General features: G+C 36.3%; 1 protein-coding gene across 3 annotated transcripts in view; it reads right to left on the bottom strand.

Moving 5' to 3' along the window:
• The window catches only part of SLCO1A2 (solute carrier organic anion transporter family member 1A2), a 57,607-nt gene that overhangs the window by 25,149 nt on the left and 7,821 nt on the right, over positions 1–24,637 (bottom strand). For all 3 annotated transcript variants that reach the window (XM_047743088.1, XM_047743087.1, XM_047743086.1), the window contains exons 4-12: positions 21,794–21,926; positions 18,062–18,168; positions 15,644–15,790; positions 12,658–12,756; positions 11,890–12,111; positions 9,325–9,489; positions 7,506–7,701; positions 3,976–4,141; positions 2,755–2,927 (exon numbers count right to left, since the gene is read on the bottom strand). In XM_047743088.1, the coding sequence (XP_047599044.1) occupies positions 2,755–2,927; positions 3,976–4,141; positions 7,506–7,701; positions 9,325–9,489; positions 11,890–12,111; positions 12,658–12,756; positions 15,644–15,790; positions 18,062–18,168; positions 21,794–21,926 (1,408 nt within the window). The remainder of the gene's footprint in view (positions 1–2,754; positions 2,928–3,975; positions 4,142–7,505; positions 7,702–9,324; positions 9,490–11,889; positions 12,112–12,657; positions 12,757–15,643; positions 15,791–18,061; positions 18,169–21,793; positions 21,927–24,637) is intronic.

Genomic DNA, 24,637 nt, shown 5'->3' with positions numbered 1-24,637 from the left:
AATAGACACATGAAAAATTGCTCCATATCACTCGGCATTAGGGAAATACAAATCAAAACCACAATGAGATATCACCTCACACCAGTCAGAATGGCTAAAATTAACAAGTCAGGAAATGAGAGATGCTGGCGAGGATGCGGAGAAAGGGGAACCCTCCTACACTGTTGGTGGGAATGCAAGCTGGTGCAACCACTCTGGAAAACAGCCTGAAGGTTCCTCAAAATGTTGAAAATAGAACTACCCTATGACCCTGCAATTGCACTGCTGGGTGTTTACCCTAAAGATACAAACGTAGTGATCCGAAGGGGCACGTGCACACGAATGTTTATAGCAGCAATGTCTACAATAGCCAAACTATGGAAAGAACCTAGATGTCCATCAACAGACGAATGGATAAAGAAGATGTGGTATATATACAAAATGGAATACTATGCAGCCATCAAAAGAAATGAAATCTTGCCATTTGCGACGATGTGGATGGAACTAGAGGGTATCATGCTTAGCGAAATAAGTCAATCGGAGAAAGACAACTATCATATGATCTCCCTGATATGAGGGAGAGGAGATGCAACATGGGGGGTTAAGGGGGTAGGAGAAGAATAAATGTAACAAGATGGGATTGGGAGGGAGACAAACCATAAGTAACTCTTAATCTCACAAAACAAACTGAGGGTTGATGGGGGGAGGGGGATTGGGAGAGGGGGGTTGGGGTTATGGATATTGGGGAGGGTATGTGCTATGGTGAGTGCTGTGAAGTGTGTAAACCTGGCGATTCACAGACCTGTACCCCTGGGGATAAAAATATATGTTTATAAAAAATAAAATTAAAAAAAAATAAAAAAAATTCCTATGTGAGTATAAAGATCCATACATCAGTAGCTAAATCAGTTTGTGAAGAAAAGAAAAAAGAAAGAGTAAAGATGACAGTTGTGGGTGGGTGAGGAAGAGTTACCATATGAGATATTAACATACACAATATCAAAGTAATAAAATCAATATGGTACCAGTATGAGAGCAGACAAAACTGTGGAATAAGAATAAAAGTGAAAATAGCCTCATGTAATATTAAAACATGAGATATGATAAAGGTGGTACCACAAATCAATAGAGAAGGGACCTCTTATTTATACTGATGTTGGGAAAACTACTTTATTATATGGAGAAAAAATAACACTGAACATCTGTCCCCCTTGTACCACACATAAAAATAGACTTGCAGTGGTTTATAGAACCATATATAAAAGGTGAAACTATAAATATTAGGGTAAAACTTAGGTTAATATTTTTATAAATTAGGAATGAAAAAACACTTTTAAAATATGACTCCCCAACATAAAAATCCTAAGGCAAGAAATTTCAGTATGATAAATTTCAGTATGATAAAATTTAGGATTTAATTTCATAAAAGATACTGTGGAGAAATTAAGGATGAGAGACTAAGAGATAATTGTATCCTGTAAACAATATTATATTAATATTTATAATTTAAGCAGAATCATCAAAATTGCCAAGAAAAGTGTAGGAAATATAATAGAAAACAGACAAAGAAAATCAATAAGCATCTTGAAGCAGAAGCCTAGAGCTAAAAAAAAAAAATTGACAGGATGCTTAAACACACTGAATCAGGAAATCACACATTAAAACATCAGTGAACTACCATTCTAGACTTGTTGGAGTGGTCAAAGTCCGAAAGTTAGATAATTCCAAGTGTTAGTGAGGCTGTAAGTGTAGGAACTCCCTCGCAGTAAAGGTGTGAGAATAACTCATAAGTACTAGCAGTACTTGGTGAATTTATGTATGCCTGTGCCTTATGAACCAAAAGAAGATTTACAGCACAACAGCTCCTGTGTGAATATAAAAGCACATACCAACAAAAAAATTAGCATTTTACAAAGGACAATCCATTAAGATCATATAGCTATCATATTCACGTGAGTGCCTATGGTAAGAGGATGTGAAAAATGGAACGAAAAAAACAAAGTAAAACAAGAATGAAAACTTGTCCCAGCCTATGAGAATAATGTGCTATGCACTGAGAATCATAATTATCTTAACTCTGCCTCTAAGTTCCAATAAAATACGAAGAAAAGAGAAAGAAATGCAAATTTTGTTCACTAGGAATATCTGTGATTGTTTACTAGGTATGAAGAATGCTGGAATTCCATGAACACATGTGTACGACACCTAAGTTTGAATTGGAGCTCTGCAGTTTCCTAGTTTGAAAAAGCCCTTCATCATTTGTCTCTCACAACAGACTTGTAAAAAGAGTTGAACATTTATTGTTACGCCTATTTTTTTATTAAAAAAAAATGAAGCGCAGATTAAGTGACCCGTTTAATGTCCTTTAGATAGTAATTGGTGACACCAAGGCTTCTGACGGCTTTAAACTCGATGTCCTATAGCTTGAGCCATATGACATGACTGCCAGGCAACTACTCTTTACCTATTGAAATGACCATTTCATACAGTTTATACTAAAATGTAAATGTCTCTTCTTGTGTTAAACAATGAGAGGTTCACATAATTTAACTGCAAAAAATAAAGGAAAAGTTAGGAAGAGAAATTCCAAAAGGTGAATATTCATATACCTGAACTATAAAATTTTATAAAATTTCAATGATGTACAACTCTTATTAAGTGATACATGAAGGCACTGAATTCTTAGATAACATGGGCTCCAAGTGGCTTTCTGAGAAAAAATTACCTTAATAAAGGGCCAAAAAGGAATCCAAATAAAGAAAATGATTTTTGTACCTTAGGAGAACCATATATCCAGGTATGGCAGATAAAGAATAAATAAAACTGCCAACTGCTGACAAGATTAAAAAGTACTGAAGCATCATGGAACAGTCATGTCCTTTGTCACACAGTCCAAGAACTGCAGATGAATTTCCTGACGTTTGAATGCAGCTACAATTTTGGAACACCTGTGTGAAAATAATATATTATCCTATTTAAGAAAGTAAAATTTTGAACACAAATCACAAATATTTTCTACATAGCCAACTGGATCAAGATGGAGACTATTTATTCCCTTTATTCTCATCTCAATTATGGTCCCTCTCAGGATTATAGCATAAAACAAGACATGGAAAGGCAATTTTAGAAAAATGCATTGCTTTCTAAATATGTGAAGTAAATTTGCAATAGCTCAGATATTCTGAAGTCATGTCTTTTAAAAACATATACTGTTTTGTTACAACAGGAAGTATAATAAAGTTTGCTTCAGAACACTCAGTGGAAATATTTAGATACTTATGAATAAAGCTTTATTTCAAAAAATACAGTTCATTTCAAAAAACAGAGTAAAGTCAGTCCTTTAAAAATTATTGTATGTTTCCAGGTTTTCATAAGAATTTTATGAAAATTTTTTGAAAGTTTTACTTTATCACCAACCAACATTTTAAATACTGTAACATTATTTAGGCAAAGAAAAAAAAGGCTAATTCCATCTTCCTAAAAAGCTGTCAGAACGTGAAAAATATAGAAAAGGAGAAAAAAATGGCAAAGCAATTAGCCGGATAATTGAGATAAAAACCACCAACTTCATCTCAATGATAAAAATATTTTAGTCCAGAATATTTTAAAAATGAATTATCTGAGTAATGACATTACCGCTTTATTAAAGATCAGTGATCAGTGTCCACTATATTCAAAAAAATTAAAGAAAAAGATTAGTGGTCAGACATTATGGGGTTAAAATAAGATGATCCCGGACTTCCAGGATCGAGTCCCGCATCGGGCTCCCGGCTCCTTGGGGAGTCTGCTTCTCCCTCTGACCTTCTCCTCTCTCATGCTCTCTCTCACTCATTCTCTCTCAAATACACAAATTAAAAAAAAAAAAAAGTAAATCAAATGAACTTTCAGAAAGACTTCAATTTTACTTTTATCAAATGAGGACTCAGTTCATGTTGGAAGTTTTCAGTGCAATGCATAAAACCAAAGTTCTGTGAAAAGACCAATAGAATGTGTTACCATATTTATTCCTGCTCCAACAGATGTCTCACAACCAGCAAGACAAGCTGACATATATGACACACCATTGTTTCCACACACAGGGTCCCATGTTTTAGTTGGACAGTTGCAATCCCTGTTACAATCAGCAAGGATGGTATTTCCCACATATAAATCTTGTTGCATTCTGAAATGATTTAAAATAATGCATGAATGTTGAAAGACTATCAGAGCATTTTCTTTTTCTTCTTTTCATCTTAATCCAAGATTTTATTTCCTCTCCTCCCCAAAGTAGAAACAGGAATCTTCCCACTATCCATGTGTGGACTCAGTACTAAGCTCTGGCATTAAAAAATATCTGTTTTGGTGACCACATAGCCACTTTTCAGTGATTTTCTTCAGATAAAGAAATAGCCAAAACAGGTATTAACGGAGTGCCTATCTCATAGAAGGTGCTTTTTCAGGTATTATTTGAACACAAAAATGAAGATGACCAAATCCCTGTGGTTGATCCATATGGTAGTAACAAGAGATCTTATGCTTGAACGCAATTTTGAAGATCAGAATCTGTCAGTTCAATTTGTAATGCAGATAGTACATTTAGCTTTAGAAAGCTAACTACTTGAGTAAACAAATACATTCTCCTAGTATAAAGTATGTGCAGTGGTCATCAAAATGTCAAGATAGGTTGTTCTGGACCAGTCTCCCTCCCAAGAAGACCAATTAGCAGCTATCCATTGATAAGATACCATAGTGAAAATCCCAGAACCTGGGGGTGAAGCTAAAGTACCCCCCTGGACCATGAAGACCTAGAGAGACAACACTGGAATGGTACAAGGAGCAGATGCACTCTAAACAAATTGCCCCACAGCCAGCTCAGCATAACGCCTCACTGGGAAGGCCTCCCTGGGCCTACAATTTTGCCAGTGGGAAGAGAGAACCCAAGGTGGACATCAAGCTCCCTCGGCATTGTGAGATGTTTCCCAGGAGGCCCATTCAGGTCTCACCTCATGAGGATCACTGGGAGAATCTGCAGTCCTCACTTATGAGGAATTAGATAAAGAAGGAGAAAGGGGACAGGGATTATAGCAAGCAGCACTCAGATCTTGGCAGACTGTATTCTTACTTGCAGCATTGACCAAATAGAGATCCCAGCCTGTGGTACAGCTCATCTATAGAGCTGAATGGTGGCTTCTTTTGGCCAAGGAGCTCAGCTGGCACTTCTGCTTGATTTGGGTACCTAGTCAACAGGCCATGGTGGCTGTGGAGACAGTTCAGCTGCCCTGTTTGGGCAGAGAAGCAAACTCACAGACCTGCCTAACTACTGAGCACAGCCTCCAGTCCCACCCATCCAGAAAGCCTGGCCAGAGAACCTAAGCCAGAGAGTCCATCCTATAGCCCTGCTCAGTCTGGGAGCCAAGCTAATAGCCCTGCCCTACTGTTAAATGTAACCTCTGGCCCCACATAACCAAGGAGCCTGAACAGTAACCCTGGGCAACCTCAGAGCCCAGACTACAGCACCACCCAGTAGTATAGCCCAGCCTTCGGCACTACCTGAAGTAGTAGTGAACACAGCGTGAAGCCTTGCTCAGGTAGGGAACCTAGTCAGTGACTCTACCCAATCATGGAGCAGAGCTTACAGCCTCACCTGATGAGAGAACGTGGATAGTGATCCTACCCAACCAGAGGACGCAGTTTCTAGTACCACCTAACTCTGGGATACAGCTAGAGGCCTCTCTCCTCCAGAGGGCCTGGCTAGCAACCTTGTCCCAACAGTAGAGCACGGTTATCACCTTGTGAAGCTCAGCCTCAACAAAACATTGGCAGAGAAATTAAGAAAACAATCCAATAATTGCATCAAAAGAATAAATACTTAGGGAATAAATTTAACCAAGGATGTGAGAATATGTACACTGAAATCTATTAGACATTGATGAAAGAAACTGAGGAAGACACAAATAAATAGAAAGATATTCTAAGATCATGGGCTGGAAGAATTAATATTGCTAAAGTGTCCACACTACCACAAACAATCCGCAGATTCAGTGCAATCCCTAAACAGATTCCAGTGTACCACTGGCATTTTTCATAAACATAGGAAAACAATTCTAAAGTTTGTATGAACCCACAAATAAGTAGCCAAAACAATCTTGAGAAAGAAGAACAAAGCTGGAAGTATCACACTTCTGGATTTCAAGCTGTTTTACAAAGCTACAGTAATCAAGACAGTATGATATTAGCATAAAAAAGAGTAAAAAAATTATGGAACAGAATAGAGAACCCAGAAATAAACCATGCATATATGGTTAATTTACAACAAGAGAGCTAAGTATTTACTGTGGGGAAAGGATACTCTCTTCATAAATGATGTTGGGAAGCTGGACAGCCACATAAAAAGAGTGAAACTAGACCACTATCTTACCCAATACACAAAAATTAAACTCAAGTGGACTAAAGACTTAAATTTAAGACCTGGAGCCATAAAATTCCTAGAAGAAAATATAGTGGGTGAACTCTTTAACATCAATCTTGGCAATGATTTTTTGGATTGACACAAAGAAGCACAAGTAACAATAGCAAAAATAAGTGCAACCACATCAACTAAAAAGCTTCCAGACAGTAAGGGAGATCATAAACAAACTGAAAAGACACCCTATGAAATGGGGGTAAATATTTGCAAATCATATATGTGTTAAGCAATTAATATCCAAAATATATTTTAAAAACTAATAAAACTCAATACAAAAAACTAAAAACTAATAAAACTTAATACCAAAAAAGCAAACAAGCTGATTTTAAAATGGGCGGAGGATCATTTTTAAGCCTTTTGATTAAGACCAAGTGTTAAAATGGGCAGAGGAACTAAACAGAGAATTTTCCATAAAAGACATACAGATGGCCAATAAGGAAGTGAAAGGATACTCAATATCACCAGTCATTAGAGAAATAAAAATCAAAGCCGCAATGAGATATCATCTCGCGTCTGTTAGGATATATTATCAAAAGTCAACAGAAAACATTACTATGCATAACCTTCCTATAAATTCAGATAACCCTCAAATACATATCCAAAACTATTCAACGATAGAGACATAATTAGACAAATGAAATGTATGAATTTACATATGAATTAATATATCATGTGTTAGGATTCAGTTATGCTGGATGTGAGCCCATTGTGGAAACATATAAAAGTGATTGAGGCTTTATAGGTAATTCTTAATTTTACCCGCTTATGAAAGTATAAAGTATATGGATCATATATCTTAATACAACCTAAGACTGTTGGCAGTTTGTTTGCTATCCACTTTACTATCTACTAGTATCATATACACACATGTGCAGTCATAAACTCACTAACCCTATGATATGTTCCCAACCTCTTTAATAAGCCTAGAGCCTGGCTTATAATTGACAGATGGAGGAAAGATAAAGACCATGGGTTATTGTTGGGAATTCTAATTAGCTAATGATCTGGTCAAGGGTAATCATTGAATAAAATACATTATTAACTGTCCTAAAAGTATGATATTCATTAGAAAACAACATACCCTTTATAAGTGGTGGTTATACCAGCAACTGAAGAATTATCACAGATCATGAGAAAACACAAAAAATGGAGAAGATACTCAATTAAAGATAACCAACATCCTATGTGGGCAGCTTGTTTGACAGTAATCTTGAACTTCTTCATAATTAAACCACCAGCTATATATCCAATGCATATTGGAGGTAAGTTATAAATGCCTATAATGTAAATAAAATGTTATTTACAAAGAGACTTAGCAAAAGAACAAATATGATAACACTTATCTAATATGTCTTACGTAAGAAACCATTTAGGTCCAACTCACAGTGAATAAAGCTGATTGAATTTTATCTCCAGTTAGTTAATATATCATGTATATGTATCATGTCTTAGGTTGTATTAGATATATGATCCATATACTTTATGCTTTCATAAATGGGTAAAATTAAGAATTACCTATAAAGTCTCAGTCACCTTTATATGTTTCCACAATGGGCTCACATCCAGCATAACTGAATCCTAACACATTATATTAACTAAATATAATCTCACATCTGTTAGGATATATTAAGTAAATGGAGATAAAATTACGTACAGAGAGATTTTTTTTTTAAAGATTTTATTTATTTATTTGACAGAGAGAAATCACAAGTAGGCAGAGAGGCAGGCAGAGAGAGAGGAGGAAGCAGGCTCCCTGCTGAGCAGAAAGCCCGACGCGGGGCTTGAACCCAGGACCTGGGATCATGACCTGAGCCGAAGGCAGCGGCCCAACCCACTGAGCCAACCAGGCGCCCCCGTACAGAGAGATTTTTAAATGCCCCACCATGTCAAAGTATTTTGAAGACTGTTATCACTATTCTTCCTTTAATTAATTATAGTAGGTTGTAAATTTCTCATATGCAGGGATCATATTCTACATTTCCTTCTAATGGTTCAGGTAGGAGTGACAAGTCAAAGTTGGCCATTAATTTATGATTAATATGATTTTGCGGTTGTTTATACCCACTCTAGATGGTGAGAATTTGACTTTGTTCAAGATACTTTGGAAGATTGCTGAGCCTGTGATTGTCAAGTACATTTACATTTCGTGTCTCTCTCCCTAAAAAAGGGGGAAACATCAAGAAAAAGGAAAAGACAGTGCTTGGTTGCATCCTTACAATGCCAGGGTAAGTGAATCCCATCAACATTTTTTTGGGAGAGTGGTTAAAAATTCATTCCAGAATACCACACCAGATTGTCTAATTTAGTATGTTTGAGGTGGGCACCAGGTATCTGAACTTTTAACAAGCACTCTAGGTGATGAGGCTGCAGGCAGTCTGGGAAATTCACTTTTCAAAACAGTAAAAAGCTCTCACGGGAAAGCCAAGGTGGAAGAGAGCCACTGGAGTTAATGTGGTCTCTGGAGAAACAGAATGCTTGGGCTGTAAAGACGCCTCAAACCACCAGAGGGCCCGAGGAACTAAGGAATTCATAACCTGGAGTTAAAAGAGTAAAACTCAGACTCCTAATTAATTAACATTGTTTTCCTTTTTGCATTAGTGGTTTGCTTCTCTGAAAATTATCTCTAATCCGTACATTCCCCAGGATTTCCAAAAATATTTTGAATTTGCATTCTGACTGGAGAAAGACCAGAAAAGAAAGCCAGGATTTCCTGGCTTCTTTCCTTCCCTTCCTTGCTGATTTCCCTGGAGACAGAAAGGGGGAAATGTGCCAGAGACAGAAACATCTCCACATATTTCAGTTTAGGAGTTTGCTAGACCCATCATCTTCACACTATTTACCCTTTCATGGTTAAAAAAAAAGGGGGGGGGAGCTACTGATATAGAGAAGAATAAACATACCAATTAGAAAGATTGCATCTGAAGATGATTTTCCATATTGCTGTTCCAGATATTTAGGCATGAAGGTGAACATATTAACAAATGCATTGAACTGTACAATGCTAATTAGTATGAAAAGCATATAAATTGGGTTGCATAAAAGACTTTTCATGAATGGTAAAAAATCTGAAATGAAAGAATGACAATAATGTTAAACTAGCTTGACTTTGCATTTTGAAAATCACTTTTTCTAAAACAGCAGCCTCCCCTCTCAAATTAAGTTTTTCTGCTTATGGTACACATACTTGTTTTTGTTTTGCTTTGCTTTATTTTGTTACCTCCTGAAAGCTAAAGTTATATCACCTTGGTACCCTCTGCAAGTCAGTAATGCAACTGACTGTGCAGGGAGCAGAACACAACTGTTTTACTATCACTAAGTCACTATTGTGTCTTAAGGAAAATCTATAACATAATCCAAATATTGTCTGTGTTCACACCAGTTTCTTTATTTTTCTTCCTTTTTTCCTTCTCTTAATATCCTCTCTTTTCTAGAGATTGCCTAGAATGAAAGATGCTTGTTCTGTTTTTTAAAGTTTAGAAGGAGATCAACTTGATCAAGTTCACACTCAAATATTTTATTATTGTTCCTGACCATATAAAATATGTGGGAATTTATGGTATATAATTTTCTTAAGTGCCGGGTATTTTCCTACTGCCACAGAATGACAGTTTGGTCCTGCCAGTAGTTCATACTGGACACACAATGAAACCACCTAGGGAATCTTTTAAAATACAAACTCCCAGGTTCTACTCTCTGAGATCTTGATTCATTTGGTACTTACTAAGGATTATGTAAATGATATAACCCAAACTTTCCGCTGTCAGTATGGACTGACACAGCTCAGGGCCAAACTTGTGACCCATTTCTTGGAAATGTTCCAAAGTCATCCTGCCACCATTTTGGGGGTAAAGTCTCACCTATAATTACTTTTCACTTTTCCTATCTTCACATTCTTTGTCTTGATTTCCTTACTTACTGTGTATTTTTTGCCCAATAAACTGGCTGGAATCCAAAGGATCAATAAATAAATTCAGAGAGAGAAGGGTGCATAGCTTAATGCAAAGAAACCTATTATAACTGTAGAATTCCTATTTATGAATAACATACATGGCAGGTGAGAAGTGCTCAGAGCACTTTGGAGATTTTTAAGTTGTCCGTGTTTGTTGACATCTCTGTTCTAGTAGATAAGTCTCAGTAGTTCAAATCTCTTTTCTATATGTTGCATACTAAGTTCAGCTGTTCCCTAGTTGTGGAAACTGATCTTGCAGATCACAAACAAAATTCTATGTTAAAATCTTCTATCAGTCTATATCAACCTTTCAGAAGGAATTGTGAGTATAATCACGACCACTCTGAGAATTTTGAAAGGTTCTGAATTGGCTTCAAATTATCTGAGAAGTATTATGTTTAATAACAGTTTAAGTGAATGTGTAATTGTTAATAAAAAATTCTGTGCAAACTGGTATTATAATTTATGGGTGATGGTAGAAGTAGCATCATCAACAGTAATAACACTAATACTAGTAGCAGTAATAATAGTAATATGTGCCAGCGCTCCTTTTACTCTCACACGACAACTCTGTAATAATAAGTACTGTTATTAACCCATTTTACAGATAAGGAGACTGAATCTCTCTTCACCTTGTAAATGAACAACCTTTAAGAGTTACAAGGCCCAGGCCATACCTCATACTAATTAAATCGGACCTCCTGGGAATACTACAATATTTCTGGGCATCAGTATTTTTTTTTAATTTCGCAGGTAATTCCAATACATGGACCAGTTTGAGAATCAACGTTCTTGAACATTAAATACTTAGATTACTTTAGCTTAGTTTCCCACAGAAACACTTTCTGTAAATTATTCTTTGAGCTTTTATTGAAGATGTATCCAAAAAGAAAAAAAAAATTGTTCTATAAAATATGCACTTGTACTTGCTGGAAACTATGTGGTTCCATAGTGCTTGCATTATACATCATATGATAAGTTTTTCTTTTTTTTAGGGTGTTACTCGGAGAACACTTTCTCTTTGAGAATTCTTCTTCTTCTCTCTATCAAGTATAGAGAGTTCTGTGACCTCTCTTTTCTTTTTCTGCCCTAACTTGCAGGAAGCTCATAGTTAAGCTAACATTTGTTATTGTTGTTTCAGAACTATACATCTATTTGCAATAGTGTATATTTTTCCTCCTTTTGTTCTCGATTTGGATTCTTTTTAATTAGACCTATGTTCTCTATAAAAAAGGATTTTTTAAAGGCAAATGAGAATTTATTTATTTAGTGCCTGAATTAACATAAGATTTTGTATATATGTTGATAACAGATAATTTGGCTTCCAAATTATATCACTTATTTCCAAGTAGTAGCACAGGAAGACTCAGACTTGTTAGACATTATTGACTACTGACTATTAATGACAAATTATCTTAATGCACCCTAGCATGATACAGTGTTAAAGTGAAATATAGACACATCTCTAAAAAGAACAAAAAGTAAATTATATGGTATTTAGAATTTTTATATTTGCCTTTAGTGATTCCATCCTTTTCCTTCTTGACTTTTTTGCTTTGTTTCTCTTCTTTCTCATTTTTAATGATGTCTGCATTATTCTTTAGTCCTTCCTTTGGAAGCGTTTTGGGCAGAAAGAAAAAAGGAACGGCAGTGAGCACATTCACTCCTGCACAAATCAAAAAGCCAAACCACCATGCACCAACCCAACGAGTATCAGTGGGAGTTATGGTCAGATCATCTGTAAAGAAATATACACATTTTTATTAGCTTGTCATGAACCATAATTCCTGCATGAACTATAGAAAATTATTAATATTACAGTTTTCAGGTTTTATCCAAGTATAGAATTTGTAAACAACTTAGACATTCATAAAATTTGTCCGATGATAGGTGGTATTACAATATTGCCTAGCAATAAATTATTTTGGTTCTCTGTCCTCTCCTGTAGGAAATTTATAAACAGATACTTACTAAACAACTATAAGCTCTAATTACATATAAATAATAATTTGATTAAAAGAAATTCAGACCTATGTTGTCTTTATATCTCTTGAGAAAAGGAAACACGGTTGTGGCACAATAGAAAGAGCACTGGATTTTGAGCCAGAAGGTCAACATTTTAATTTGTTTTCCTGCCCCCTGGTTTGAAATATTTGAAAAATTATTTAAACTCCTTTACTCCAGTTGGCACACATGAACCCACTAAAGCAAGAATGATCTGTGATAACATAATTGGAGGTGATTTGTGTATTCTAGATACTATAAATAAATTTTATTGAATTACCTGTGTTCACAGATCCAGTGTCAACATAAACATTTGCACAGAATGATGCTAACAAAAGTCCAATCAAAGGACCAATGATAGCTCCTGTTTCTACAAACCCTAAAAATAAATGAAAATATAAAGTTATAGTATAGTTATATACCCACATAAAGAGTCCTAATTCCATAAAGAGTCTGAAGACGCATTGTTTGTGCCTCAGATATGTTTGCCTTAAACTTCCAATTTGTAAGAAAATTAAGCTTGGTGTACGTATAAGTAAAAAGTTTGTTTCTGTTAATGTGGAGAAAAAGAACCTCAATATTTAAAGCCACATTCTCTAGTCCTCCAAATTCTTTTGTGTGATAAATCACAGGTAAAATCTTCTGTAGCAGCATTGGCTGGGATCATGCTGTTGACAAAACCACAACACAGAGTGAGATTCTTTTGCTGCTTTCTGTAGGCACAGTTTTGGAGGAATTCCAGACCAAGACCACGTTATGATAATTTTCTCATGACATGTTCCTCAGAAAACCTTCACTCCCACATCTCTGACTTGAAACCTCTTCTTCTGGCTATGTTCTCACTGTTACTGATACTTCTCTTCTTTGATCATGATCTCCTTTCTTATCCTCCACATTCTTGCCTTCTATTCTCATCAGTCCCCTCTGCCCTCACGACTTCTTACTCATCTGGAATTTCATCATAGGTGAGCTCATGGCCTACCTGCGATTCAGAATCAAGGCTGAGCCATCCTCACTGCAGAAAACACAGACATAACCTTCTTCAATGTGCTGCTCCTTCCTTCAAAATATGTCTTCTGCCTTCTCCATGGTTCCATAGGCTACCCCCCCGTCCACAGACCTGACTACTTGACCTCAACCCCTTCTATCTTCTCTGAGGTCTTGCTCAACTAGACATGTTTTTGTGTGTGTGTGCTGGTTTGGTCTTCCCTGTTCACTGATTACAATATCTCATATATCCACCCTGCTTGCTTTCATTTCACTGCTCTGCATTTACAGTCTCACCACTTCCTGAATCTACTCAAATCCTTCCACGTTCTTCTCAAAATACTTGCAGGTAGCACCAGTGTCCTTTTTGCCACTTATTTGGTGTCCTTTTCTGGTCTCCATTCTCCTAACTCTTTATGTTATTTGACACTGCAGGCTAGCTCCTCTTTTGACATTTCCTCCTAATACTTTCACTAAACTATGCATTTATTGTTTACTTTTTCCCTTGTTACTACTCCTTTGATTTTTTTCTTCCCATTCTTCTCAATAACTAAAAGTGTTCCTTGGTGTTTTAATGTAGAATTTCTCACTAACTCATTTCTATCTCTCTCTTTTTTTTTAAATTTTATTTATTTACTTGAGAGAGAGAGAGAGAGCATGAGAGGGGAGAGGGTCAGAGGGAGAAGTATACTCCCTGCTGAGCAGGGAGCCCAATGTGGGACTCTATCCCAGGACTCCAGATCATCACCTGAGCTGAAGGCAGTCACTTAACTAACTGAGCTGCCCAGGTGCCCACTCATTTCTCTCTTAATTTCATTTGTTTTCTCTATGTAAGTGACTCTCAACATTTATTTCTACTTTTCTGTTCTCTCCTAAACTTCAAATGTCATAAATGGAACTATTTTCTCCCATTGTGTAGCTTATTGATTTATAGTTATTTAATTATATGCATGTGCACATTTATTTATTTCATTTTTTAAGTCTGATTTTTTTCTCTAATTTAATTACACACAGGTATTTATCAGATTTGGTTGATTTATAATTATGTAGTTATTTATATACTAAAACTTATATGGACTATGCCTTATTCATCTTAGTACATATAGAGATTATTACTATTATTTCCATATATTATACACCCTAGTATTTATTGAATAAAGAAACACAGATTATAACAAGGTGTTTGTTGATTTATTGCAGGCAAGCATTTGTATTCTTTCAAGATAAATATTTGTATTCTTTCAAGATAAATAAATAAGGGATTTGAAAGGACAGAAAAGAAGACATCAAAAAAGCTTATTGAAAAATCAATGAATGAGCAAAAAGTGCCAAAGATTACTTGGGGTAAGGTCCTCTAAATATTTTGATCTATCTCAATTATATATAACTCTGCTCCAATTTTCTTTCACCCTCTTTGACATTTCTGATTCTTAAAATATATGTCTACATTAATAGCAAAATATGTCCAAACTAAAAGTTACTCTTTTATAAATAACAACAGATTGAACAAATAAAGAATACAAATAAGCTATTCATAATAAATTAAGAAGATTTAGGAGATTAGTAGACTACATAAGAAGGCAGATCTTATTTTAGTTATTGTGGGAGGTGACATTGATTGATTTTAGAAAAGGAAATTTCAAGAAACATAACCAAAAGTATGAACCAGATATTTATGAAGGATCTGAAAAAGCCTAACTAGCATGGAGAGATTGTGAAGAAACCAAACAGATTGAGTAGTAATTGGAGAGATTAGATTTAGTAAAGAAAGAGCTAGTATGTTTTATTGACATGGTAAGGAAGACATGATTAAAACATTATTTGAGAAAAAATATACTGCAAGAGTGTTTATTAGAAATTGAAAGAAAAAGCTAGTGATAACATGACCAATGAAGATGTCATAATAATCTATAGATGAAGTAATGAAGACCCAAACAAAATAGAGGTAATGAAAATAGAAAGATTTTGAATGTAAGAGACATTTTAAAGAAAACATTGGTAAGTCACTTAACAGACATGGTATAGAATGGTGTCAAGGAAATGGATGAGTCAAAGAGAACTCCAGGGGTACTAGATGAGTGGTATTTTTAATAGCAAAAAGCAGAGTTAGAAAAGAGACTTATTTGGAGTTAGCTCAATTTGGTAAACTTTTATTGATGACCAGCTGTACCAAGGTACTCTTCTCATCATTCTGGAAATCACTGAGTCCAAGTAACTGACATCCACCTGTAAGGAACTTCCTTTCCTGAGAAGAGGTTAAGGCAGATTTTCAAACTCACCAATATATAAAGGAGAGTTTTCAGATTTGGCAAAATCTTCTATGTAGGAAATACCCAAAGGCATGATGGGAGTTTCGCCAATTCCACGTATGATATTTCCTACTAGTACATACACCCACATTAATGATTTCACTTCTTTCACACAGTCTGTATTAAAAGAAAAAAAAAGATATTGTATTAGTGTTTTGGTAGTAAAGTATCAGTAATACTTAATTCTAGATTTTTGGTCAACATTTCAATTCTTTTTTTTTTTTAAGATTTTCTTTATTTACTTGACAGACAGAGATCACAAGTAGGCAGAGAGGCAGGCAGAGAGAGAGAGAGAGGAAAGCAGGCTCCCCACGGAGCAGAGAGCCTGATGTGGGGCTCGATCCCAGGACCTTGAGATCATGACCTGAGCCAAATGCAGAGGCTTTAGCCCACTGAGCCACCCAGGTGCCCCAACATTTCAATTCTTATGTGACATGGCATCTTGTCAATGATTTATACTACTGTGTCAGCTATGCATTATTGGACCATCCTATTTGCATTTTCTGACAGGGTACTTAGGTATGGCCAAATGTAAGTAGTATGTTGGAGCTAGTTCCTACTGTGTTGGAATAGATGAGTGGTATACACATCTCTTTTCAATTTAGTATTTAATGCCAACACATTGGTAGTTTGATGGCAGTATTTACACACACAAATTGACAAACAGTAAAAGCCAGAAACTTTTCCCTCCAGAGAGACAGTGAGTCTATCAGCACCTACTGAACCCAGCTGGCTGCTGTGAGAGCTACCCCACTTCTGTACTAACTTAGGGAAGAGAAAAAAACAAACACAAATATCTCTTTCTAGAATCGATACTGTGAGATTTCAATAAGAATCTCTCTGAAGTTTGAATTCTCTACAGCTCTAATTACTTTATAGAAACTAAAAATATTTAATCAGGTAGTAATCACATTTTCTCTATAGAACCTACTGTATACTGTTAACCACCAAGTAATTTTTAACAGAGAAACCAACCCCAATCCTTGAAGCAGCGCTGCTCAGTGGAGTAACAAAGAGTAGGCCAAAGGGAATGAAAGGGAGGAAGATAGGCAGTTGTCTGAAAACAGCCAATTCTGTTCTAAGCCCATATGGCTATCAAGCCAGGAGGACACTCTTTAGGGTCATGTTTTCAGAAAAGTGAATGACAATTTATTTTTGTCTCCTACAATCTGCCCAGGTATCCATAGATACGAGGCTCCTGAGCTCAGCTGGGCCTGGAAATATCTTGTGAGGTTTATCTCTCAGTTATTCCCAGTTCAGAAAATCATAATGCCCATTTCTGGGTATTCCCCCCCGCTCCATGGTGAGCACAGTGTCTAGAGATCATGGGCAAATTCTAGGCCTACTCCAGGACAAATTTTAACATGTCAGGTGATTAAAGAATTAATGTACTTTTCTGGAAATTCACTAGACTGGGAAGGTTTTGATTTATCTACTACAATGCAGATTTTAAACCAAATAGGAAATAGGACCTAGGTCAGCCTTTGGAAAAAGTCAGTTCAAGAAAAGAATATAGGCCACCATTGATGTCACAGGGTTTTTTTGTTTGTTTGTTTGTTTCCCCAGGGAGTTGCTTTGGCTTAGAGTTTCTGAGACTGCTATTCTTACACTTCTTGAAACTGTTTAGTTTCCTCTGATTCCATGCCAGCAGTGAAATTCCCAGCCTTGGGGATGAATGTAACTCCTACTGATATGAATCCAGCATAAAAATGTCCCCATCAGAGGAAGAGAAGTTCTGGTCTGAAGTAAATCAGTGGGTTAGTTCCAGACTAAGCATCACCAGGTGATTACAGAGGTCCTTTCACATATGAAGGAGCAGAAGCTGGCATGTTGGTGTCTGGGACTGCAGGAAGTCAGAAGAAGCACCACTATTGTGTCAGAATATAAATTAGTATCTCTGGTAAAGAGGAAGAAGTAGAGCAGAAAGAGAAGGTCCTAGTTCAGCAGAAAGAGAATAGAGTAAATCAGAGTCACAGCATACTTGCCTGCTTTCTCTGCTATAGAAGACCTGTGTTATAACACAGATCTTTTTGTTTCTGCTACTCATTTACAAATCATCAGCATAAATCCTCTAAGATGTTTTCCTCTGTGGAATTAACTCTAAGTGGTCCTTGGATGGATGTCTTTGACTTATTTTTAACTAACCATTTCAAAGAATAGATAAGACATTCTTAGTAAGTATATTCAAATATGAGAGGAATAACATTTAAATTATGGGCCATTTCTATTTCCCTCCATGATCTCCTCCAAAATCTCTGAAAAAAAAATTTTTCTTTTGTTCATTTACCTTACTCACTTAACCAAATGTAATAACATTCAAAGCCCCTCAGCAGAAAGTGTTCAGTTACAAATTCACGGAACAGAAAGCAGTACATTGAAGTAGACAACCTGATGGATCTTCTGTTGGTCTGAAAATCTGGGTTCCATTTTCCATACACAAGAAACTGTTTGAGGACAAATTGCCTGAAACTGAAACTGTAGATTCATATTCATATCTGTATGAACACAGGGAAAACATGGTGATGTTAAGGAGCCAATGAAGACAATGTGAGCATTGTGCAGATTAACTCCTGCTTCACTTAAGACACAACATCTAAATCCAGGAAAGATTTCTTTTCATTTTGCCAACTAATCATCATAAATTAATATAATCAAAAAGAATTTGCCACTCACTGTCAAGGTACAATCCCATGACAGCTAGCTTTCAATTATCTGTATGTGAATGATCTACCTTTTAAATCATCTGACATTAACTTTCAGTGGTTTTTAGGTGATCATTTCCTGGAAATAATTACTGTGGGAGAAGGAACAGAAACCAAGAAAAATAATAGACTCAACAAAATATAATTAAAGGCTTTTGGGGGGAAAAACAACACAACAAAACAGGTCTCCCATTTCTGAGAATCCAAACAATAATCCCTTCATGTGTTCATTAGTGTCCTCAGAGAAACAAAACATGTACCCATCATAATGAGAAACCTTAGGAGAATCTCAAACACTGTGGCAGCACAATGTAATGACTTTTTCTTTTCTCATTAGAACAAAAGTGTTAATAATCTGTAACCATTATCTTAGGCAAATTACCACAAGATCCACATGCCTTTTCCCAGAAAGAAAATTACATATTGCAACAATGGAGGAAAATATGTCCAGGTCTCTTTGTTAGAAATTGCACTGGGTTGGTTTCTATATTTCTATTAGAGAAGAGAAAGCCAAAGAAAACTTGCCTTTCTGAGTTTCAAATAAGCTAAAGAGTGTTATGCTTGGATGTCACCAAAAGTCCTAATCATTGTGTTACAGAACATAATAAAAAGGGTTAAAATACCTTCCCCTTAGAATAACTGCCCAGAGATACCCATAGAATTTGGCTATGAATTGTGGACAAAGGCTTCTTTCTCCAAGCCCATGATCCTATGAGACATGGGAGCTTCAGACAAAAAAACAAACAAACAAACAAACAAACAAAAAAAACCTTTGACAGAGTGTAGAAAGAAATTAAAATAATACCTGAGTATTACTTGCTTCTCCTTGAAACCTCTGATACCTTCAGAAATGACTGAAAGTTGGAGTATCTTTTTCATTTAAATTACTTCTTAAAACCCAGTAACTCATTCCATGTCCATTCATTCCCCAAACATCCCCAAATGGGTAGTAATGGATTTTAAAATAGGAAAGGAAAAAAACACAATACTATGCGGATAAAGAGAAGGGAGGATTTGACAAGAAGAGAGAGTTTAATAGGATTTTGAAAATAAAAAAGCAGATAAGTGAATGATCACTGAAATTGTGGATATGAGAAACATAACCCCGAGTAAGTGGCTATAGGAGAGCAACTAAACACATGCCATACAAACCTGGAAAGCTTCAGGCAAGAAACAAGATACTTCTAATGTGAGAGTATGCATGGTCCCAAAAGAGGATTGCTTTAAAGTGTGTATAAGGAGCAGTTAAACCCTTATAGACATCCTCTGCCATCGCAACTGATTATGGCCTTTGTCTCTAGAGACTAAATAGATACTGAGGCTAGGGAAGCCATGCTAAAAACTGCAGACATTAGGATAAAAAAATCTACATACTGAAAATCGAGATTCCCACCCCCATGTGCTGGTAGCCAAGCTCCAACCTCCCAGAAAACAAATTGGAGAATCACCACCTAAGAAAATTCACTGTTTAGGGGCAGTTCTAAGCCACCTAAAAAATAGCCAGTCCCTATACAATCACCCTACAAAGAAGTCCTCCATTAATTAAGCCTTATACACATACACAGAACTTCCAGTTAGCTTGTTGTTGTTATTCCTCTTTCTTAAATATGACTAGATAACTGAGAACCACCAGATATACGGGGAAAGCCTGTAACAGTAAAGATAGAGACAGAAACAAAAACTGTACACTCACAGAAAACAGAGACAATGAAGTGAGATGAAGAAAATTTAGACAAAGAAAATTTACAAAAGGACATTGCATTCTTGAAAAAAGAACAAAATGTTCCTTAAAAAGATACATTCAAGGATCAAAAGAGTTGTTGAAAATTTAAACTGTGATAGCAAATGTTAGAAATTCATTCAGAGCTTTGGAAGATAAAAATGTCTCCCAAAAAGTTACAAAAAGATGAGGATATAGAAAATTGGAGAAAAAAAGATGAGAAATATATAAACTTAATCCAGTATGTACAGAATTCAAATAGTAGAAGTTCTAGAAAGAGAAAAAGGGGAGGAGGTATATCATCAAAGAAATAATACATGTAAGTTGTCCAGATTGAAGGCACCTAGCACAATAGAAGAAAAAGATTTATACCAAGATAGTTATGATGAATCCAGACTCCGGAGCTTAAAAGAAAACCCCAGTAGTTCCCAGAGACAAGAAACTGGTCACAGGGATTAGAATGGCATAAGAGTCTCAATAGTAACATTGGAAACTAGAAAACATTGGAATGATGTCTCCAAAATTGTTAGGAAGATATTTCCAATCTAGAATTTTATATTAGCCAGGCTATCAATCAAATATGAGAGTAGAATAGAATATTTTCAGATGTTCACAGTCTTAAAATTTCTACTTCCTTTACATACTTTTTCAGAAACCTATTAGATTATGTTTTCCACAAAAAGGAGTGAGAGTAAAAAGTAAAGCAGAAGATATGGTAGCCAGGATATAAGTTAACTAAATGGAGAATAGAAGCAAACAAATTCCAAGAATAACAGTGAGGGAAGATTTCAAGGGAGGAGCCATGCACCAAGCCTGGGGAGATTCCCATTCAGACTGCAGACAAAGAATTGATGGTGACATAGAACTATCTCTAAGACAAAAATGAGACCCTGTGATATGTATGAGCATTTTGATATGTTGCCCTATCAGTGGAGACTTTGCTGATGATTAGTGAGAGATTAAAAAGAAATAAAGAAAGAAAGAAAATGACTCAAGTAAAAAGGGAACAATTATTAAATCCAAGGAAAATAAAGATGATATAAGAAAGGAATAACAACATGGTTCAGCAATGAAAGACACTTACATAGTACATGGAAATAGTGAATATAATTTTATAGCAGAAAATCAATATATGTTACAGAACACAAAAGTATTAACAACTAAAAGGATGAACATTTACTTAGAACCATGGAGACAAATAGCAGAAGAAAGTACTAAAAGATTTGCAAGTAGCTACTCATGAAAAGCAGTAATATGAACAATGTTGAAGGGATAGGGGACAACTCTTTTTTCAAAATAAATTTTACAAGTTGATGCACATATTACTTTGGTAAAAATTAAAATAAAAACCATCCTTCAGACTGGTCTGTCTCTTAGTGACCTACATACAAGTAAACAGAACCTCATTGTAATTAGAAGTGTCTAAAGACATTTTACCAGGTCCTAAGACTCTTTTCATCAGACTCCACCCCATAAAGTCCCAAATCTCTGTTTCATAGATGGAGAAAATGTGACTATGTAAGTGAAGCAAGGCAGCCTAGAGCCCAACTGACTTGTGGAACGAAATCTGCATCTCTCAGTTCCCATTGCTGTGCTATGTGCTTTTAGGAAATATTGTTCCTAGAAAGGGAATTTCAAGTTTCATTTCATACAGCCAAAAGTTGAACATAAAAAGTCACCAGAAACTGGAATACTTACCGGTCCATGAGGAAATGAGGTAGAGATTGTAAGAAACACCCTAGGCCCATAACCACACATCCGACACCAATCAGTATAGGTCTATGTAATTTGGTTCCAAAATAACTCACAAATATAATCAACAAAAGATTTCCTAGGAAAAAATTCAGATAAAAATGAATATCTTAATAAGCATGATCAATAGCTTAGCTTCATCCAGTCATTTGCTATCTGGCATTTATTGTATAAAAACTATTTTGAGTACCAGGACTGGTGCTAGCAATGCATGAAGCAATAAATGAATAAGACACAACTCCTGCCTTGAAGAAGGACTCTGTTTCACAATCTCAACAGATATGTAAACAGATCTCTGTGGAACACGAATATTTAACGAAGGCAGGGCACCTGGGTGGCTCAGTGGGTTAAGCCGCTGCCTTGGGCTCAGGTCATAATCTCAGGGTCCTGGGATTGAGTCCCACATGGGGCTCTCTGCTCAGCAGGGAGTCTGCTTCCCTTTCTCTCTTTCTGCCTGCCTCTCTGCCTAATTGTGATCTCTCTCTGTCAAATAAATAAATAAAATCTTTAAAGAGGGCAGAAGAGAAGCCATTGGAAGGGACTGAGCAATGGTTCTAAGAGATGTTAAAGACTGTGTGTGTGATTATGTAGCTTGGAAAAATGGGATACTAAAGTAGGTGTTAGACTTTATGTCACCTCTGGCCTTTCTCTCCATGTCTGCTCCATGCTTGAAAAGAGAAGCCAAAGTCAAATTCAGATAGATATATGTTTTAACTCATGATTTAAATATAACTAAATATTGGTCAATATAACCAACCCAGAGATCTCTGTCTAATTTTACTTCTACCCTTAGAAGTAAAAAATAGTAGGTCCTCACTTCTCCAACTGGGTCTTAGAAGTAAGTCTTGCTTTGAGAAGTCAATTCAATAATAAATTTATCCACGTCTTAGGATGAAGTTTAAGGATAAAGAAACTAATTGTGGAGGCCCCATTCTAAGGGACAAGCCCTTGATAAGAATGGCATAAAAGGTTGTAAAAACAAAACACATGAGGAAGTTCTCATATGATACATTTAAAATTTAGTAATCAATATTTTCCCTGATCCTACTCTGCATAGGAAAACTTCTATGATGAGCTTGAGAACTATAAAAATTTAAAAAACTCTCCCTTAAGTTTTTAATAATTTTCCAAGTAGTAGTGCATATTTTGAAGACTTTTCTTTCCATATCTGTTTCTCTCTAGTCTGCCTTATAAGAAGAAGAGATGTCAGCATCTACATTCTTTCATGTAGACAGTGCCCCACCAAGTGCTACCATAGTGACCTCCCTAGGTTTCTAAAATCCCCATCATCAAAGCCATCCACGTTGAAGGTATTATCTCTAGAAATCCACCATTGGAAATCCATAACCATTTTGGAAACAAGAAGAGAGGAAGAGCCTCCTCTCCACGTGTAAGGGTGAGCTTTTCAAGCTGCCTCTCTCAGTCGGTAAAATAATCACATGAGAGGGAATAGAAATGGATAGGTAAGATTTTATGAAGGGTATGGAGAACATGGTCTATAAAAATTAATGAGGAAAGGTAATCAAACTAATGCCGCTTTATTGGCATCTGTAAATTGCCTTTCCTCTTCCCTTCAGCCATTATTTCAGATCTTCATCATTCTTCTCAAGCCACCTATTGCCACTCACTTTCCATAGTCAATACTTCCTACTTTGTCAAGAAATTTGGGGCAGTCATATTTCCCACCTTACGGCCTTACATACTTCCTTCAGTTTCAGAGGTTGCGGTGCCCATCTGACCATCCAAAGTCCAACACCCTATCTGGGCACTCCCATTCTCTCCAGCAACTTACTCCAAGAATTAAAATCTCTCTCATACAATTTAAGTCTCTCTTTCTCTGCTGTGTTTTAATTACAGATATTCTCTAGTTTCTCTCCAAACCGACAGTCACCTGTAGTCACAGATTCCACTTCTTCCCCTCCCCATCTTTCCCAAAGTCATTGCGCTCTTCCTGCCTTCTAGCTTCTCTATCTACTGTTCAGGTAAAAGTGCCCTGGCCAACATCATAATTATCATACCATAAAACCTGGGGTATAGTTTTCTATCCTTGTCTAACTGGATATGTCTAACGCTTTTAAGACTGCTGACAATTTTTTCTTTTGGAAATTTCTACTCCTTTGGTATCTATCATAATATTCTCTCCTAATTTCCCTCTTAATTCTCTGATTATTCCTTCTCTTAACACTTTGGTGGGCTCCTTTCTTCCACTTGTTTCTTAAATATTGGTGCACCTCAGGGATCCACCTTTTGTCACTGGTACTTATCTCTCTTTACCATCTCCCTAAATAGCCTCATCTGTTCTTTACTTTTAACAACTTCCGGCTTACTCAGTAATCAGTAGCTCCAGCCCAAACAGTTCCTCCAGTGCTTCTAGCTCATATAACTGCCATGCAGACATCATTACTCAAAGAGCTCACTGCTAATACCATAAATAGTTTGCCTAAACAGAAATCATCATCATCCCCATAGCCACCAGCACAATCTCGTCCCCCTTCTCCTATTCTCTGTCCCAGTACCACTATCCACTCCACTGCCCAAGATGTAAATCTGTGGATTCCTGCTTTTCTCATCTGCCATATCTAATCTTCCACTAAGTTCTCAGGAACCTAACTCCTCAGTATTTTGTAGGTCACCCTCTTCTCTGTATTTCTATAGTATGATCCTGACTCAGACCCAGACAGCTCTCTCTTGTGCTTTTGTGTTATCCTGTTAGGATCCTCTCTGGTTGGCTGGCCACCTTTAAACGTATCTCTAACATAGCCACAAGCATGGCCTTGATTAAAAGCAAAT

Source organism: Lutra lutra, chromosome 8, assembly GCF_902655055.1.
Source record: "Lutra lutra chromosome 8, mLutLut1.2, whole genome shotgun sequence".
In the NCBI taxonomy this organism is placed as follows: domain Eukaryota; kingdom Metazoa; phylum Chordata; class Mammalia; order Carnivora; family Mustelidae; genus Lutra; species Lutra lutra.
The sequence above is the reverse complement of the archived record's forward strand: the minus strand, read 5'-3'. Positions and strand labels throughout refer to the sequence as shown.